The 21,214-nt window shown below is 40.2% G+C and overlaps 1 protein-coding gene across 1 annotated transcript in view; it reads right to left on the bottom strand.

The window, feature by feature from the left end:
* Positions 1 to 21,214, bottom strand: part of cfap74 (cilia and flagella associated protein 74) — a 128,225-nt gene that overhangs the window by 72,079 nt on the left and 34,932 nt on the right. Inside the window, exon 14 of the mRNA XM_058784035.1 lies at positions 19,880 to 19,998. Coding sequence (XP_058640018.1) covers positions 19,880 to 19,998 — 119 coding nt within the window. The remainder of the gene's footprint in view (positions 1 to 19,879; positions 19,999 to 21,214) is intronic.

The following is a 21,214-nucleotide window of genomic DNA, read 5'->3' as shown; positions in this document are numbered from 1 at the left end:
GACATGACAATAGATTTTAATTAGCACAAACTAATTCCTATTAAGAGACAAAAGCTAAGTAGCATGTTTCCTGGTTTCCACAAACTAAGACAGCACATAATGAGTCTGTGTGGTTTTGTCTATATTGTGGGAACCAAAAGAGAGTAAAATATGAAATCATCTAAACTGCGGGAAGCAACCAGCATTCACATGTTGTGGCTCATAGGAGATTGCTGGTGGCCTTACCTCCCAGCTGTCATAACATCTCGGTTTACTTAACAGTAATCCTGTTCCCTGATAAAGAGGGAACGAGATGCTGCATTTTATTAACGCTGAAGAGAAAATTTTTTGTTTGACTGGTTGTGAAGCATGTGTGACAAACACGCCAATTTAGTGCTGCATTTCATTAACACTTGATGGGAACAAGAATACCAACGCCGCCACACTGGAAAGTGTCTGGACGTGTTGTGTAGTGTGTGCACACAAACACTGAAGAGGTCACAGACATGACCTTGGGATGTTAAAACATGCGAGCCTGGAGTAGCATAGACATCCAAACTACACAGAAAAATGTTTAGTCGGTTTAACTTAGAAATTGTATGTCAATTGGTAACATCTACAATAAGTGGTTTTGTTTAAATGAAATAAATGATTTAAGGTTACTGATTATAACTGAATTCAACCAACCTGAAAAAAGTAGATGTAACTTGATTTCTCCAGTTAAATAAAATTACTTTTTACTTAAGTTTCATATAATCTTTTTTTATTTTAAAATGATGAAAATCATTTTCCATACTGTAAATAAAAAAAACATGGCAAAACACAGAGCAGCACAGAATGCTAAACATTGACCGTTAATAGAAATAACATTCTCTGTAAAATAGAAACCTCTTGTAGTTAACCATTAGCTAGTAACAGCACACACGCTTGAGCTAATGTAACTATCATTCCATCAGCAACAGCAGAACTACTGTCTTTAAATAAAGTGACGTGCAGTATAGTATTAATAATCTCAGCATCTTCACTTATTACAAACCAGTCTGACTTATACAAAACTCCTTATTAAGAATTAACAGAGGTTTAGATGTTGATGTTTTATTGACAATAATAAAGTTTGAGTCACCGCTGTGGAGATAAACATTTGCTTTAGTTGGGCTCTTGATCCTTGACTTTTTAACATTAGTTTTTCTCTGGTTGTTGTAAATGTGCATTTCTAAAGTACATTTGATGCAGCTGAAAGTGCTCAAGAAAACTTAATGAAATTATGTTTTTATTATGAAGTCTGTTATTTGCATTTATTAGTTTCACATTTCAAAGTGTTTTCTGCTTTAAAGTTTTACAAGATTTTAAATCATTACACAAAAATTATTGGGACTGGATCACACAGACATCATGAATCTGCGTATGAACCTCAACAATGGTGACAGTCAACTCTGAACGTCACAAAAAAGGTTTGCATTGATTGTCACCATTGTTGAGATTCATGCGCTGATTCTTGATCTTTGTGTGAGACAAAAAGATACAGCTCAAAACACTTCCTATATAATGGAAAAAAAAGACAAAATCTGACTATGTCATAATATCACGAAACTAACAGCTAACGTTCTCAGACACCCAACCACTACACGATGATTGAATCATCAATAAGTAATCAAGATCATCTGATCACAGTTTCTCTCACAATTGTTATAACAAATGTGCTTCAAAAACACAGTTGTAGCAGTCAGAGAAAAAATCATGTTAAATATTCAAGGATCAAGAGCCCAATTAAAGCAAACATTTATCTCCACAACGGTGACATCAAACTTGAGTATTTTCAATAAAACATCAACATCTAAACCTCAGTTAATTCTCAATAAGAAGTTTAGTATCAAAGAAATAAAGTCAGACTGGATTGTAATAAGTGAGAGAAAGATCTGTTAAGTGTTTGTTTTGTTGTTGTTTGTTTTTTTATAGTGGTTACCATTGTGCTGAAGAGTAGCACTGTCAATTGTCATTTTCACTTTGCTGCAACTTAAGATACATAATAACTTCAAATCATAATTTCTCATTGAACCAAAATTCACTAGTCAGCGTGGAACAGGTGTGCATACTTTGAATGTGTTTTTTTTGAGATTTATTGGAAGTTGTTTGTTGGGTTAATGTAATGGATTTAAGTTGAAATAGTATTCTCTTGTTTTGTGTTATATAATCTTGATTGAACTGGGTTACAACAACAAAACTAGAATTGTATGTAGTATCAGATAGAAATACCTCCTTAAAGCAACAACTGCACACGTTCACTTTTTACAGTGCATCAAATTCTATGAACGTGTGGGGAGGACCAGCCTGCTGCATCACACACTTGCTGCCAGTGGACACCTCTTGGTAGAGCCTTAGAAGTTTCAACCCCCTGGTTGAATGGGCCCTAACTCAGAGGCGAAGCTTGGCTGTGTGCCTTATGTAGAAGATTTTATTAATCAAAATATGAATTGATCAAGTATAATCAATGTGAATAAAGCCATTTATGAATCAAGTTATTCTACTATTATTATCATGTATTTGCCTGTGTGTTCAGAGGCCTGCAAGAGAATGGAATGTGCAGATCTTACAAAAATACAGTTTATGGTGAAGCTGCACACTCTATTTTGGCATTGGATAAAATATATGATGAGGCCTCCTCATTCAACTTAACATAAATTGAGGCCTACGGTCTGCTTCCTAAAAACAAGTTGAGTCACAGCCAGAGAAGGTAAAAAGGTTGATAAAAATGACAATGTATGAAATATATTATACATGTCTTGGGGAAAAACTGTATAAAAGATACATTGATGCTACTGACGCTTTGCAGAGTTTCTCGGCTTCATTATCTCTGATAATAAAGACCACCTTCTGGCACCAAAACCTCAAGACTTCGAGAGTGATTTCTCACAGAACCGGCAGAAGCCACCACACTCGTAGGCTAGGGCAATAGCATACCTCACCCAATGTGTGGCAGCCGCCCCTGGTTGTAGCCCTCATAGCATATAAAAAGCTGCTGTGACTTACGCCACGAGCTGGTGTGGTGGATGTAAATGTGAAGAGCACGGACTGGACACAGTAAGTGAAGTCTTTCTTGCTACTGTGTTGTGAACGGCGAAGGGCAGAAGGCTTCAAGAACAACCGGATGCATAATTGAGAATGGAACTTTGTGAAGATAAGGGTGAGGGTGCAAAATAGCCTTGATCAACCCAGGGGAAAATTCTAAGAAGGATGGTGAGGCTGACAGAGCCTGCAAAATCCCCAGTTTTCTTTAGAGAAGGAACAGCCATAAGAAAAAGCATCTTTAGAGTCAGAAGCTTGACAGGTGCTGACTCTGGTGGTTCAAAAAGGGTACCAACCAGACCCTCAAGCATTACAGCTCAAGTGAGTACCAGAGAATACCAGGACATGTACCTGAGAACAGTTTTCCTTGTAGGAATTTCAGCACTGAAACAACTTGGCAGTGAACTGGGTAGGGGTGGGCAATATGGCAAAAATATCATATCGCAATTTTTTTTTTAAATATCACGATTTAATCACGATTCTTTGTCACATTGGTTTTACTATTTTGTAAGTTGTCTGAGCATTACAGCCAAACATTACAAATACACATAATATACAAATAAAACAGTGCTTTGTTTTCAGGTACAGTAGGTGTATTTGGCAGGTGCATTCAAGAAATTGAATGAACAAATCTAAAAATAAAACACTATATAGTTTGATTCCTACCAAAGTGTGACGAGTGGAGAGGGGCCGAGAGCCGTGGGAGCAGAGCAAGGCCGGTGGAATTTAATGATAATGGGCGACACCTGCGCCACTCAAGTCCCACGGAAGCGCTCCGGAAGGATAAAAGGAGGAGTGACAACAGTGGAAGACGAGAGAGGACCAAGCCTGGACTTTTATTTTGTGTTTTGTGTGCGGCAGTCGTCCGCGAGGGGCTGCTGCTTTATTTTTCATAGTTTTTTATTTTTAAACCATCATTTACTCACTATCAAGTTGTTTTAAACCTGAATGTGTTTCTGCTGAACATAAATGTTAGTTTGAAGAACGTGGGTAACCAAACAGTTGCTGGTTCCCAGTGACTTAGTATTTTTTTTCTTACTATTATAGTCAGTGGAGACCAGCAACTGTATAGTTACCCACATTCTTTAAAATATCCTCTTTTGTGTTCAGCACAAGAAAGAAATTAATACAGGTTTGGGACAACGTGAGTGAGTAAATAATGACAAATTAAATTTTAGGGTGAACTATCCCTTTAATGATAGTCGACAGCATGTTCAGTTCTGTCCCTTTAAGACCTGCGCATCTAATATACTGGCACACATCCAACCGAGTCTATATGTAAACCTTGTGTGTTTTGACAGTATTAGCGCAAAATATAAGTTAGTCCAGTTATAATTAAGGCGCTGTTGACAGGCTTTTTAGCGCACGTGCATCATGTGTACGTGCTAAGAAAAAGTGCAAGCACGTGAATGAAATGTTTAACCGGCAAGGCTTTAAAGCAAATGCAAATAATGTACTTTTGTGATTGCAAATATGTGGAAGAGTTACTCTCACGGGACACTGCACTGAGTTAACACTGAAGTGAATGTATGTGGCGTTGTACAGTATATTGAGATGGAGGTGACAGAACTGCAACTGACAGAATGTGCGCTGTAGCACAATACTAAGACATTTCTTCAAAAGGAGACAGCGGAGACATTTTTATCATCCACGATCAAAAATCGTCATATCGCACACCCCTAGAACTGGGTCTGTATCATTTGTCCTACCCCAACTTTTGCGTCATCAGAGAGCATAACTTCTTCTAGTGGAGGAAACCCCTAGCACCTAATTTGTACTACATCATTTGGAAGCCCAGCATCTCTCAGTTGGTGCCATTCAGGGGCCAGACATGAAGGTTCCAGAGCTCAGGCAGGGGATGACATACCATCCCCTGCACCTGAGATAGGGGAACTCTGCTGTTGGGAATCACCCACAGCGAGCCATCGAGAAGGGACATTAGGTCTGAGAACCACACTGGTTGGCCACAGAGGTGCAGATAGAGGCAAGACCCTTGTTGACAGACCTTGGCCAGGCAGAGCAATTGGGGGAAATGCGTAAAGATGCAGTCTGGGCTGTGTATGGGCCATTGCATCCAGACCCAGGGGAGTAGAGGGGACATTGTGCTATCTCCTGTGAAGCAAAGAGGTCCACCTCTGCTTGGTAGAATTGTCTGACTACATCGGGGTGGAGTTTCCATCCCTGTGTGTCACAGCTTGTCTGGACAGCAAGTATGCCCCAGAATGTGAACTGCCCTGATAAATAGGAACTTGTCCTGTTCCCAAAGCAGAACCTGCTGCGCAATCCTGTTCAGGTGGTGCGAGGCAGCCCTGCAAACAAGCCTGCACTGGCCCTTTACGGGCCCACTTAGGGTTACCAACGCAGGGCTCCTGGGAACTTGCTCATTGGCAAAACTTTGGCTCCTTAGCATTGGCCCTGCACTTCTTGACTTCAATGTTTCTCTGATGCACATTTGTTATAGCAAAAGCTGGGAGAAGACAAACTGATCAGATGGTGATGGTTACTTATTGATGATTCAGTCATCATGTAGTGGCCTGATTCACTGATCTCATCCAAAGGCTGACCTCTGAGAACCTTATTTAGGTTTAGTAATTTCACTTTACAGTAGCTCTAGCATACCACTGCATGACATTTTGCTTTGCTTTAATATTTTGAATGTTTGTAAGTCATTATGCAGAAGTTATTTGGACAGGACTCACACAGATATCAAGATTCAGCGTATGAACCTCAACAATGGTGACAATCAACGAAAAGCTTGTTTTGTGATGTTCAGAGTTGATCTGAATATTTTGTTAAATATTAAATATTAAATGTTCAAAATATTAAAACAGAACAAAATTTCATGCAGTTGTATTCTAGGGCTACTATAGTAGTGAATAATTCAATCTAAATAATGTCCTTAGAGATCAAGCTCTGGATGAGACTACTACGTGATGACTTCGAAAGCTTCTTTGTGCCGCTTTGCCTCCCGGAACCTATTGACGACTATGCTGACAGAGTCACCAAATAGGCCAGATGGTGACATGTGGGCATCAAGGAGGAACACCCTGTTCTTGACCTTGATGCCTGTGAGGTTAAGCCACAGATGCCACTCTGTGGTGACCATAGCAGCCATAGAAAAGCAGATGGCGCAAGCTGTCTGCTTAGTCGCCCGGAGAGACAGATCTGTGGCCTGGCAAAGTTCTAAAAACGCCTTTTAGCAGGTCAGCCTGTTACGCCTGCAAAACCGCGATGATGTACAGCGTGTAGATGTTACTCTGCTTGGCATTGGCTTTTTAAGTGATGATGCACTCCCTGGGGGAGAGGTAGCCTGTGAGCATCTCTTCCACCTGGGTCATAATTGTGTCCAAGATAGTCGAATAAATCAACACTGAGTTGAAAAGCAAACACTCAAAACTGGAAGGGGGGAGGAAGGAGCACAGGAGTAGGAGACATGTTATTTCTCATGAACAGTTCTAGAGCACTCAGCTAGCGAAGCAAAAATCATGATCACAATTAAGGGTGTTTTCACACCTAGTTTGTTTAACCCTTTCAAAAGCTCTCAGAGCGGTTCAGCGTGTATATGTGAACAAACCATGTGATCTCAGACCCCCCTAAAAGGACCCAAAAGCGAACCATACTCAGACCACCTCCGGAGGTTCGTTTGTGGTTCAATATCTTCATGATATGCGAAAGCAATGAGATCCCAGCCCGCTTCGCATTTCGTTTCGACATGTGTACCTGGAGGCTTGCCGCGGAAATAAAAATCGTCCCTTCTACGAAGATTTGGATGAAATTTTGGGTGCAAGCGCTTGTGCTTGCCCCACAAATGTTGTCGAAGGTGGAAGTGTGGCAAGCAGCAGCAGTTGTTGATAGTGTTGGAAGAAAAATTTATTTTTAGTTGCTATCCTCTTCCTTTTCTGTTTTTTCAGATGCATTCCTTTAGTTCTGCTTTGTCTGACTCCTTCTCTGTTTGTCATTTGCCTCAAAATGTGCCACATCCATGTGATGACAACATGTGAAGATGCCATTTGAATACCCAAAATCCACTGCTGCAAAGAAAGCTGGGCTGTGAGTTCTTATAAAGTTGTGGTGTGAACAAAAAAAGAACTTGGTTCTCTTTTGAGTCCACTACATTGTGAACACCAAAAGGACTGAGGTCACTTTCGGCTGGTTCCCTTTCTGGTTCACTTTAAGTGAACTGGGTTTGGTTCTCTTAAAACGAACTATATGTGAAAACACCCTAAAATACAAATCATCATGTAGCCCTATCTGAACAGAACCAACAATGAACTGACTAAATAATGACCTGCTAATCACTATGAGGCTGGTTTGTATTAAGCACTACAGAAATAAAGTTGACTTGAGTTAACTTTAAAGTGGCCAGATCAAACTGAAATCTGAGAATCAGAAATCTATTGTGTATGATTTTTTTTTTTTGGAGGACCAGCACTTTTCCACGCATGCCTACAAAACCATGCCAGCAATGGAGACAAGGCAACTGGGTTACATTTACATTTAGCAGACACTTTTATCCAAAGCCACAATTGAACCCACAACCTTTTGCACTGCTAACACAATGCTCTACCACTGAGCCACAGGGACACTTTATTTTACACTTTATTTAGGGTTACACTTTATTTTGATAGTCTATTTTAGACATTCTACTAACTATAAAGTAACTTTGCAACTACGTCAACTAATTCTCATTAATTTGCAACTACATGTCTACTAATTCTCAGAGCAGACTGTCAGGTTAGGTTAAGGGTTAGTAGAATAAGTTGACATACTTGCAAAGATTCTCATAGTCAGTATGTTGTATGTTGTGGACCCATCAAAATAAAGTGTTAAAAGATATTAAAGGGTTAGTTCACCCAAAAATGAACATTCTGTCATTAATTACTCATCCTCATGTCGTTCTAAATCCGTACGACCTCCGTTCATATTCGGAACACAAATGAAGATATTTTTGATGCATTCTGACAGCTCTCTGACCCTCCCATAGATAGCAATATAATTAACACGATCAACATCCAGAAACGTAGCAAGGAGATCGGTAAAATAATCCATGTGACATCAGGAGTTCAACTGTAATTTTATGAAACTACGAGAATACTTTTTGTACACAAAGAAAACAAAAATAACGACTTTATTCAACAATTTGTCTCCTCCGCGTCACCCTAGCGTCATTTTGCAGAGTATACACTGAACGCAAACAGCGTATGCCGTTCTGTGTCAGCTTCACCACGCGGATATGCTGTTTACTTTGTTTACACTTTGATTTGAATGAAAACAACGTATCTGCATGGCGCAGCTGACACAAAACAGCATATGAAGCACACTGATTGAATTGTGATGTCACTGCTAGCTCCTGTCTGCTGCTGAGCAGTTTTGTGAGTGCAGCTATATTAACCTTTACTGTCAGTCCCTATCTTATCACTATTTCCTGTTTAAATTTCTAAACAGTAGTAGGCCTCCTTCAGTCGTTGTTGACTATGGAAGATGCGCCCTGTCATGAAGTCGTGTTGATGCATCTAGTACATCACCAGCTGTGAGAGTGTACCCATTTTTGCAACACAACATAGAGCATAGATATAAGCTATGCTTTATGCCAAATGAGCTATAGCTTATAACTGGTAAACTACTACTTCTGTGTTGTTTCAACACCACAAAGCAGAGCTGAAGTGAGCTTTCCAGAGCACAAACTAAGGCAGGGTAACATAAAAGGAGGACAACCTGTTGCTCATGCAGCAGGTCCCCCCTCTCCACACTTATGGTGGGCTCAAAGGTTGTAAAACTACCCCACTTAGATTCGCAAGTGGGGAACTAATCATCAACAAATGCAAGCAGATGGAGAGATGGGTACATGCGCTCTCCTTTCCTCCCTGGCTCCTCCCACCATCGTTGCCACCTTAAGTTTTTTCTGCCATCATCTCCATTCAACCCCTGCCCTTCGCAAGTCCCTTGACCTCCTCCAGAGGCCCCACACCCCCTCCCTCATCAGCATGGACTAGTTACGGCATGAGGATGTGCCTTCTGAGAGGGGGAGCTACTTTTACAGTCTTGTTCATTCTGTTTCCTGTTCTGCTTTGCCTGAGTTCTGTTAGCAAGCTTAATTCAAAGCCATCACAAGGAAGATGGATCTGGGTCTCTGAGAGCAGGGTATTAGAGCAGTGTGTTCGGTTATCTATTTCAAGTGACTGAACATACTACTCAAGACGCACCAGAGGTCAGTCTCGAGAGACTGATTCCCTGGATAGATTTTTTGCAAGTGTGGAAACTCTGCCAAATTTGTCACCATAGGTCCTGCAGACTGTAGAGAAGAAGCACAAGACACAGTTTGTTTCTTGTCCAGCTGACCACTTGCTGGTTTGCTACAGTTCACTCACTCAGGGTCCCTCAGCATCCAAGCAGAGGATAAGCAAGTGGATAGTTGAGGCCATTTTGACTGCTTATGAGGCACATGACCATTCTTTGCCTCTAGTAGTTAAGGCCCATTCTACTAATACACATTTTAGATGTCTCTCTCATCTCAACACAATCATTTCAGCTCTTGTAGTCCCTACTAACAAGCTGATGAGTTGAATCAGGTGTGTTTTATACATACATAGTGCTACAGGTCACCAGTCATCAAGACAAATCCCTTGTATGCATAAGAATAACTGGCAATAAATCTAAGTCTGATTCTGATTCATTAAGACAACTCACTTTGTTACCCTTTGGTACAGGAATAATGGTGGTATTTTTGAAGCACATTGGTACACCTGAACTTTTTAAGGAGCTGTTAAAAATGTCTCTAAACACAGCAGCTGGTTTCACACTTCAAATTCTTAAAAAAGGCATCCTGAGATCCGGGCCAGCAGCTTTGCAAGTGTTGACTCAGTTAAAAGTTTTTCTCATGTCTGCCTCAGAGACAACTGGAATCATGTGGTGCTCTGGGGGCTTGCATTGGAGAGTATTCATTTGCAAGCTCAAAACAGGCATAGAACATGTTCAGTTCATCATGGAAAGACACACCGGCAGCTGTAAAACAAATCAGTGTTTGCGGTTTGTAGTCTGTTATGGTTTGAATGAATGAATGAGGCATTTATATAGCGCTTTATTGTTTATTGCTGTACACCCAAAGCGTTTTACAAACATATGGGAGGGGTCTCTCCTCAACCACCACCAGTGTGCAGCATCCACTTGGATGATGCGATGGCAGCCACAGTACAACAGCGCAAATACGCTCACCACACACCAGCTACAGGTGGACAGAAGAGAGAGTGATGGAGCCAATTCAATGAATGGGGATTATTAGGAGACCATGATCGATAAAGGCCAGTGGAGAGAATTTGACCAGAACACCGGGGTTACACCCCTACTCTTTATGAGAAATGCCATGGGATTTTTGATGACCACAGACAGTCAGAACCTCGGTTTAACATCTCATCCGAAGGACAGTGCTTTTTTTATAGTATAGTGTCTCTGTCACTATACTGGGGCGCTAGGACACACACAGATCACAGAGTGAGCACCCCCTGCCGGCCTCACTAACACCTCTCCTACAGCAACCTAGTTTTCCCAGGAGGTTTCCCATCCAGGTACTGACAGGCTCAACCCTGCTTAGCTTCAGTGGTCAACCAGTCTTGGGCTGCAGGGTTATTATGGTTTGAATCCCATGCCACATCTGATGCGTATCTTTACTGCAATTAAACTGTAGTTCTACTTTACCCTGAATTGCCATTTTTGCTATTCGGAGATCGTGCTTAGTTAATCCTGTCTGTGTCACTGGATTGAAACCATGTTTTCCGAATAGGGTACGTGTAAACTTTTTTAGTGGGCATCCAGTCACTTACACAGTCCTGAATGAAGTCCATGACCACTGTGGCATACTCATCCAAATCAGAAGATTAATCTACAGGTGCATCCCAATAAATTAGAATGTTGTGGAAATGTTCTTTTATTTCAGTAATTCAACTCAAATTGTGAAACTCATGTATTAAATAAATTCAGTGCACACAGACTGAAGTAGTTTAAGTCTTTGGTTCTTTGGTTGTGATGATTGTGGCTCACATTTAACAAAAACCCACCAATTCACTATCTCAACAAATTAGAATACTTCATAAGACCAATAGAAATTTTTAGCGAATTGTTGGCCTTCTGGAAAGTATGTTCATTTACTGTATATGTACTCAATACTTTGTAGGGGCTCCTTTTGCTTTAATTACTGCCTCAATTCGGCATGGCATGGAGGTGATCAGTTTGTGGCACTGCTGAGGTGGTATGGAAGCCCAGGTTTCTTTGACAGTGGCCTTCAGCTCATCTGCATTTTTTGGTCTCTTGTTTCTCATTTTCCTCTTGACAATACCCCATAGATTCTCTATGGGGTTCAGGCCTGGTGAGTTTGCTGGCCAGTCAAGTACACCAACACCATGGTCATTTAATCAACTTTTGGTGCTTTTGGCAGTTTGGGCAGGTGCCAAATCCTGCTGGAAAATGAAATCAGCATCTTTAAAAAGCTGGTCAGCAGAAGGAAGCATGACGTGCTCCAAAATTTCTTGGTAAACGGGTGCAGTGACTTTGGTTTTCAAAAAACACAATGGACCAACACCAGCAGATGACATTGCACCCCAAATCATCACAGACTGTGGAAACTTAACACTGGACTTCAAGCAACTTGGGCTATGAGCTTCTCCATCCTTCTTCCAGACTCTAGGACCTTGGTTTCCAAATGAAATACAAAACTTGCTCTCATCTGAAAAGAGGACTTTGGACCACTGGGCAACAGTCCAGTTCTTCTCCTTAGCCCAGGTAAGACGCCTCTGATGTTGTCTGTGGTTCAGGAGAGGACAACTGTAGCCAAATTCCTTGACACGTCTGTGTGTGGTGGTTCTTGATGCCTTGACCCCAGCCTCAGTCCATTCCTTGTGAAGTTCACCCAAATTCTTGAATCGATTTTGCTTGACAATCCTCATAAGGTTGCGGTTCTCTCGGTTGGTTGTGCATCTTTTTCTTCCACACTTTTTCCTTCCACTCAACTTTCTGTTAACATGCTTGGATACAGCACTCTGTGAACAGCCAGCATCTTTGGCAATGAATGTTTGTGGCTTACCCTCCTTGTGAAGGGTGTCAATGATTGTCTTCTGGACAACTGTCAGATCAGCAGTCTTCCCCATGATTGTGTAGTTTAGAGAACCAAACTGAGAGACCATTTTGAAGGCTCAGGAACTCTTTGCAGGTGTTTTGAGTTGATTAGCTGATTGGCATGTCACCATATTCTAATTTGTTGCGATAATGAATTGGTGGTTTTTTTAAATGTGAGCCAAAATCATCACAATTAAAAGAACCAAAGACTTAAACTACTTCAGTCTGTGTGCATTGAATTTATTTAATACAGGAGTTTCACAATTTGAGTTGAATTACTGAAATAAATTAACTTTTCCACGACATTCTAATTTATTGAGATGCACCTGTATGTTCCAGAATGTCCCAGTTCACGGAATCAAAGCAGTCCCAAAGCTTTTCCTCAGCCTCAGTTATCCAGCACTGTACAATGTGCAGTACAGGTTCCTCTGCCTTAGTTTCTGTTTTTAAATAGGGAGCGGTAGAATCAAGGCATGATCTGATTGTCCAAGATGAGGTTATGGTAGAGAATGATATGGTTCTTTCTGTGAAGTGTAACAGTGGTCAAGAGTATTTGGGCCCCTAGTGAGACAGGAGACATGCTGATGATATATTGGGTAAATATTCCTAAAGTTGGTCTGGTAAAATTCCCGTGATGATAGACAGATCATCAGAATGCCTGTTCGTATTTAACGATGACATAGTTCAATTTGTTCAAAGTACTCTCTGTTCCTTTGGGGTGGAATATAATCTGCTGCCATAGTCATAGCTGAGAACTCTCTCAACAGATAGAACAGTCAGTATTTTATCAGAAGGCATTCAATATCAAGTGCATGTGCATTTGTGTTAAATTACTTCCACAATCTTGCACCATGTGTTGTTCATATCAGAGCATACGCCTACTTTTTTTCCCTGATGAGCTTGTCCGATCTGTGTAGTAGATTGAGAAACTCCTGGGCTTTGTGGTCTGTCATGCTGGCAGCAAGCCACGTCTCCATAAAGTAGAGAACACAGCGATTCCATATATCTCTTTGGAATATATGTTGCCCTTTGAGTCTGTCCATTTTATTGTCCAGAATTTGGACACTTCACAGGAAAATGCTGCATGTTGTTCGCGAGAGAGCACAGGTAGCAAATTTAGTTCTCTAATGCTTACATTTGTGTTTAATCAAACTGATTCACATATCTCCAGAAGTATTTCGCATATCTGTCAGAATTGCAGTCATAAATGATAGTGGAGTACACCGAGTGAAACAAAAGCAATAAAATCAAATGAATGCATTCAAAATGAAGGAGCAGCAATCAACACAGTGCAATCTTTTTTTGACTCTAATAGTGACGGTAGCCACTGACTTGAATTTTTTTAAATCACCAAGGACCATGGTTTCAGCTAAAAATCTTCTTTACTGTTCTACTGTTCTGCCACCTACATTTTGGATGGCCTGCAGGTGAGTAATTTAACAAATTTAACAAACAAAAAGTAATTCTTTGGTGAACTATCCCTTTAAAGTAGAAGTGAAGCAGTCAGTCAAGTTTTCATTATTTAATAAAGTGATTTCCACATTAATTAAAAAATATATAACAAACACGATTAATGAAACCATTTTAAAGAAAAAAGGATGTTTTGTTATAGCAAGGGCCATCTTGCAGTACCACTGTGTGTGACGTCATGGGGTTGGTTCGCTCCGTTGTCCAGTTAAGTAATATAGTGTTAGTGAGACCAGCAGGGGGTACTCACTCTGTGGTCTGTGCAGGTCCTAATGCCCCAGTATAATGACGGGGACACTATACTGTCAAAAAAAAGCACCATCTTTCGGATGAGACGTTAAACCGAGGTCCTGACTCTCTGTGGTCATTAAAAATCCAATGGCACTTCTCGTAAAGAGTAGGGGTGGACTGGCCAGATTTTCTCCACTGGCCCTTATCAATCATGGCCTCCTAATAATCCCCCATCCACTTGATTGGCTTTATGACTCTCTCTTCTCTCCATCTGTAGCTGGTGTGTGGTGAGCACACTGGTGCCATTGTCCTGTGGCTGCCGTCGCATCATCCAAGTGGATGCTGCACACTGGTGGTGGTTGAGGAGAGACCCCCCACATGATTGTAAAGCGCTTTGGGTGTACAGCAATACACAATAAAGCGCTATATAAATGCTTCATTCATTCAATATATAAGTATTTCTTTATTTTTTGAACACGCTTGTTTAAATGAAACTTAAGTTAAACTTGAAAGGATTGTTGAGCCCATAATAAGTGCAACTGCTCATGCATTTGAGCCGATATGGGGAGGGGGCCGAGCAGAAGACTAGAAGTTGTGAATCTGCTCCGGTTTGGGGTGAAGAGCGGGTCAGAAACAAATTGCATTTACGTGGATACTCATCAAAACAGCCATTAACATAATACACTGTGCATTGGCTTAAACAGGCAAGAAAGCGGACTCAATTTGGTACTCGCGTACAGTCCGAGCTGAGCGCTTTTTGCGTGTGTGTGTGTGCAAAGAAACAATCGGTCACAGCGCGTAAGTACCGCATTGAAATATCTTTCGTGCTGACTCGTAATTTAAATGGCTTAAAACAGTTTAATGTTTAAACTGACGAGGCTCAAAACACGCGAGAATGATAAAGCAGTACTTGCCCGATCATTCAGAGGTGATTAGTTAAAACACTGCATTCTCCTCCCTGTCAACACGTGAGATCACGCGATGATCACAGTGACATCACACCCTTCTCATACGGTGATCCTCACAGTGTGAGTAATATGTGAGCTCATTGTGAATTCAAAATGTTGAGCAGGTTGAGAGGAGGCAGTTCAAATATCAGAAACCGGGGGACATTCTACTTCCTGTTTCTCAACACTATCACAGTGATATCATAGTGCTCTCACATGAGCTCATGAGTGCACGTCCAGCTAACAGATTTCTGTTATAAGAACCTTCTTCAAACATACAACTGACTTCCAGACACAGCCTTCGATGAAATCAACTGAAATAAAAGAAGACATGAAATCTCTTGTGATCTCAGCAGAGAATGATTAAACAACTCCACAAACAGCAGCTCCACTCATTACTAACCAGACTGACTTTATTTCTGACATCTACAAAAGTGTTTATTGAGAATTAGATGTTTTATTGTTTCGTTTGTTGTTACCATCAAAGTGATTAGTGTTTGCTTTAGTTGTGCTCTTGACCCTTGACTTTATAACATTATATTTTTTTGGGCTGCTGTAACTGTGTTTGTAAAGCACATTTGTTATGGCAAGGAATACCAAAAAGAGATTGCAACTAGATATTGGTTTGTTGTTGATGGTAACAGCAGAATTATCACCTAGATTCAGTATACAGTCTTTGTGAAGTGTTATTAATCTGAATGCTTTAATTATAACAGCTTTTAGAAACAAACAGTGTAATAATTTATGAATGATTTTAAAAGCATAAGTCACAAACATTTTGAACTATGATGTCATTTAAAAACAAAGAGAGACATCAAGAATCAGTGTATGAATCTCAACAATGGTGACAATGGCTGCGTCCGAAATCGCATACTACTTGTGTAGGTACTGCATTTGAATTCAAACGTACTACTCGACCGTTAAAAAAGTACGTTCTATATAGTATGAATGAGGGTAGTATGAATGGAATTTGGAATACGTGTCATGCGTCTTCACAACAGCGCGAAAATTTAAAGAGCCCACTTCACTGCGCAAACATCATTAATGATTTAAATTCGTACCGCTCAACAAACCGTCTATTTAAAGAAAGCAGCGTTAACAAGCTGATGTACTACATTGAGGTTAACTTAACTCCATCTGATCGGTAATGATTAGATATCTTTTTACACCTAATTCACACAATCGTTTCATCTGTTTGTTAAACCCTCAACAAGTCAGCCGTTTACTTGGATGATGTTAAACAAGTACAAGTTAACCACAATGAACATCAACAATGCTTTTCCCTGAGGTACTTTACACTTGAAGACATTCCGCCATTTTTCGAATATGACGACGCCTCTCCCGCAGCCTTATGGGATAGTAAAGTGTCCATCGTATGCCTACTACAGAACTCGGAAGGAAGTAGTAGGTCATCCGGGTACTTCTCGCCTACTATTTTTCGAATACTATAAATTCGGACATACTACTCGCCTCGCATACTGTTTTTCGCATACTATATAGTAGGGAAGTATGCGATTTCGGACGCACCCAATCAAACGCTTCATGCTGCAATGCATGCTGGGTATATAAGTCTCTGTGCAGTGAGTGCACTTTGACCTTACATTGTGACCATAGTATGAGCTCACAGTGCGGGCGCTGTGAGGTTACACTTTTAGCTCACTGTTATCTCACATTGTGACCTCATCACGAGTATCCTGGGAGATCATGGTGACATCACTGCAGTGTTAATTTCGTCGACGAAGACGAAGACGAAAACGAAAAATATTCGTCAACGAACCTTTTTTCTGTGACTAAGACTAGACGTTGACGAGCTAAAATTAATGTCTGATGATAAAAACTATGACGAAATTTATGCCGCGTCTTCATTAACAAGACGAGACGGGACTAAAATGTTATTTGAGGACTACCGGACATTCAAAATACATCCTATATGCTAAATTAACTGTCTTGTCTTTCAAAATGTGCGTCTCTGTCATTGGATTGCAATCAGATGAGGGGCAGGCCCGGAGTGGCCATCGGGAGAACCGGGAGAATTCCCAGTGGGCCGCTCTGCCCCGCTCATAAATTGGGCCGAGCTTTTTATTTTATTTTAATTTAATTTTTTTTTTTTTTTTTACATACACAGAATAACGTCAATGTGTATAAGTTATTTTGTGGCTGATAACTAAGCTAATATTACTATATTTGAATTTAACAGTAAAATGTGACGTTTTCTCTTGTCCCAGGTCGTTGCCATGGAGACAAACCGAAACCATTAATGCTGTGGTGTGAGTTATGCCGAGTTCACACTGCACGATTTTCAAACTCGTCGGATCGCTGTTGTTTTCACACTGCGTGACTATCTGGGGAAGCATTCAGTCGCTGCTGTGTTCACATTGCACGATGGATCGGCGACAGGGGCTTTCACATTGCACGATTTCACAATAGGAAGAATCGCCGACAACTCTGTCTGATCCGCAAACTACGTTTCACAACAAAACACACACGAGAAGTGATAAGGAAATAACGCGAGAACCTGCGTGCGTCAGCCCATTGTTCTCCAGCGAGACTGGAAGTATTAAAAAAATATAGCCCGCAAATTGTCTGTGTGCTGATTTCCAGCTACAAAAACAAAAACAGATTATGCAGGAGGGAGATGCAGGGAACAGGGATTGTGTTCTGCAAAGAGTGGTAAATAATAATTTTGCAGTAACTGTTATGCTGATGTTGCGGCTGGTCAAGCATTTGTGCTTGTTTCTGTATGATATAATTGTACATATTAAAATACTGATATGGTCTATAACTCCTCACTGAACTTCCCTCTGCCCTGTATATCTTTGTCTCTCATTGGCTGAAGGTCATCGTGATGTAGTTTTCCAGTCAGAAATCATTGCACACAGCGTGATTGTGAATCGCCGACGGCTCCAGATATTTAGCATGCCAAATATTTCACAGGCGTCGGCGACATGTCGGCGATTCTCTCAGATCACGTCTTTGGTAATTCACACTGCACGATTGTCACTCGCGTGAACGAGCACCGATTTGCCTCCGATGTCGGGCATTTGTCGACGATTTATCAAAACCTGTCGGCGAGTGAAAAATCGGGCTAAAATCGTGCAGTGTGAACACGGCATTAGCTAGTGCGCTAATCGCGGGAAGAATAAAATGGATAGTAAAAAAAAGCCAGGTTAAAAAAAAGAAAGGCATTGGAGGATGACACGTCCAAATGTGCCAAACTGACAAAATATTTTTTCAAGAAGACAAACGAGCACACGTGACCTGGCGACTCAAGGTACATTAGCAACATTTACAGTTATGCAAATGGTGGTGGGCTGGTCTTGAGCATTACACTCCCGGGCTGAAAATTGATCCCACTCCGGCCCTGATGAGGGGCGTATCTAGTCTCAGTATGGCAGCCGCAGTGGACGGATAGGCTATCAAAACGCAAACTAACGATCTGAAACAATAGCCTCAGCACCCGAAGGGTTAGGGATAGGGTGACCAGACGTCCGATTTTTCCCGGGAGTCATTAAAGTTAGTGAAGGCGGGATAGGCGGAGTCGCGCTGATAGAAGCGCTCTCTCTCGCGCATGCTCCACTTCTTCAGTACAGCGCGCGATCAGTTCTCGGTGCTCAAATACACACACAGCAGTCCTGTGTCTATCGTGTAGAGTCAGAGTATCTCACATAAATACAGTCAGTTATGGCTTAAGTGAGCGTAAACAGGTGGATGAAAACTGAATGTGTGTCAGTATTACATGCATGCCTTCCGTCTTAAAGGGACAGCATTCCTAATTATCCGTGTCATAAATGTTAACCAACAAAAGATGTTAAATAAATGTATACTTAAGTAAAGCTACTGTATCTGAAAAAGGAGTTTAATTTGTATCTCTACCAAAAAATGAAAATGTATTCCAGTTTTTCCAAATTCAATCCTTGATTCAAATTTCTCATAAGCTTAATTGATTTGGTCTAAAGAGAGAAGAATTGATGCCTATTTTTGTTTGAATACTACATATAAAATAGCTACCAAATTAATGTTGTTAACTGCACTTTGACTAAAAGTAAAGACTAAAAGTTGACAAAAATACAATGACTTTTCGTCGACTAAAACTAGACTAAAACTATGAAATACTCAAATGACTAAAATGTGACTAAGACTATTAAGCATTTTCGTCTCAAGACTAAGACTAAGACTAAATCAAAAATGCCTGCCAAAATTAACACTGCATCACTGTGAGATCAAATTGTTGACTGGGCTAACAGCAGGTACATTCGCAGGTTTTACATACAAATACTGGTGATCGACCTAGTGTAATGCAAATGTCTGAAAGGTCTGACATAAGGTGCCACATGAACAATACTGTATAAAGCATTGTTTGTTTACATCACGTTGCGCCTCACGCTATGAAAATGATGTTTGGGATATAACTTGATCACAACTTTGTGAAATAGGCCTACTGAAATAGGTACTGCAAGATGGCAGTGACCTTGCTCTAAAAGCTATAACAAAACATCCTTTTTTCTTTAAAATGGTTTCATTAATCGTGTTTGTTATATATATTTTTTTAATTAAAGTGGAAATCACTTTACTAAATAATGCAAACTTGACTGGCTGCTTCACTTCCACTTCAATGTTCCAATACTAGAAGGGAACGTCTCAGGTTACGACTGTAACCAATGGGTTCCTTGCGATACTTTCAATCAGAAGCTGATAATGTTTGGTTACAGGTATCCTTTGTAGCTTCCACGGTACTCCATCAAGCGTCACAGTTGAGTAATTCAACATGTGCTTCAGATGCAGAAGCATTCTCATAGTGTCATCACAGACACAAAGTTTTGTTCCCTTCTCAGGGAACCATAGTTAAAGTCCTAATCTGAGATGTTTTTCCACAGAAGAAAGTCATACAGATTTGGAATGACATGAGGTTTAGTAAATGATGATAGAATTTTCTATCCCTTCAAGACAACCAGTGAGAGCCAGTAAAATATGTCAGTATCATGTGCGAAACAGTTCTGGCTTTAAAAGATTATTGCTTTCATCAAAATGAGACTGATAAAATGCCTAAATGTAAGATATTTATGTGATGTGCTAAAAGAGCAACCCACCTCACTGACACATAATCTTTAAGATTCTGTGACACTCCCAACAGCTTACAGTAATTAGTCATATATGTGACATTTGTGAGCATGACTTTCTTCTTGTAGATCTTCCCCACATCGCAATCCTGCAAATACAGTTTAGAAACGTGATTATTCATAGTTATTTTTCTTTAAAAATTGAAATACATTACATGTAAAATAAAGTATTAAAGTTTTGTACTTGGCATGATGTAAAGATGATGGCTGCATCTAAATATTTAGGCTGGGTTTACAATGGCACAAAAAAAACAAGTAGGATATTGTTGCACATGTGTAAACACAAGCATCTGCACAAGATCCGATTGTTTAGCATTCTGAGCCACTTCCAAATGTGTTTTTAAATCAGATATATTTCCAATCTGGACATCTGACCTATGTCTAAACACTTAAATCTGATTTCCAGTGGAATTCCAAGCTATCACAAGTTGAGGGAGACACATTTGCCAACAAAGATATCTTTTCTTAATGGCAAATTATGAAGAAATTATTTTGCCTTATGCACTAGCACAAAAATGCAACTTCTTTTATCGAGGTGGTCTGCAATAAAGTCAAAGAGCCACTTGACGTGAATTATATAAATAATTTTATATACAGCTGTTCAAAACCTGAGGGTCAACCATGTCGCAGAAAACGGTCACCAATGGAATCATTAAGTTTGGGAGGGGAATCATGTAAATTAAGATATCGGATACAAGTCATGTCTTAAGTGTAAATGACAATTTGGGCATAACAAAAATGGGATAAGTAAAAAAATAAATAACGCAGTGTAAACGCAGCCTTAGTAAGCTGATGCTGTGTATAAAGAACCCTATAGACTAAAACATCATGGAAACTTTGCATGGAAATTCTTTGCCGCCCTTGTGGCAATGCATACTGTATGTTATTGTCTTATCAATGAAGTATATGTGCAATATTTTAACAGACAGCATGACTTAAGAAGTTTTGAACACAGCTATTATGATGGAAAAAGTCTGCATTCAGTACCTTAAACAGAATAACCTCTGGTTTGCTGATGAATGGTGGTCCTTTTGATTCTCTACTCTTTACATTCTTTTTTGTCAATTTTGAAACCAAACTTTGGTTCATGTCCGTCTTTATAGTGGTATAAGATGTTTCAAGTTGAAAATTTTCATCTGATGTTGCCTAGGGGGACAGATATGAAAAAAAAAAAAAAGTAATTGTAATTGATATTTATTTTATCAAAATATAATTAAAGCAGCATTGAGGGGAGGGTAAAATTAAAATGAGAGATTACTATGCATAGCCAGCCAACCTACATTACTATTACTACTACTACTACTA

The sequence above is a fragment of the Onychostoma macrolepis genome, chromosome 08 (assembly GCF_012432095.1).
Source record: "Onychostoma macrolepis isolate SWU-2019 chromosome 08, ASM1243209v1, whole genome shotgun sequence".
Lineage (NCBI taxonomy): Eukaryota > Metazoa > Chordata > Actinopteri > Cypriniformes > Cyprinidae > Onychostoma > Onychostoma macrolepis.
Note: the sequence above shows the minus strand (reverse complement) of the source record. Positions and strands in the feature narration are given on the sequence as shown.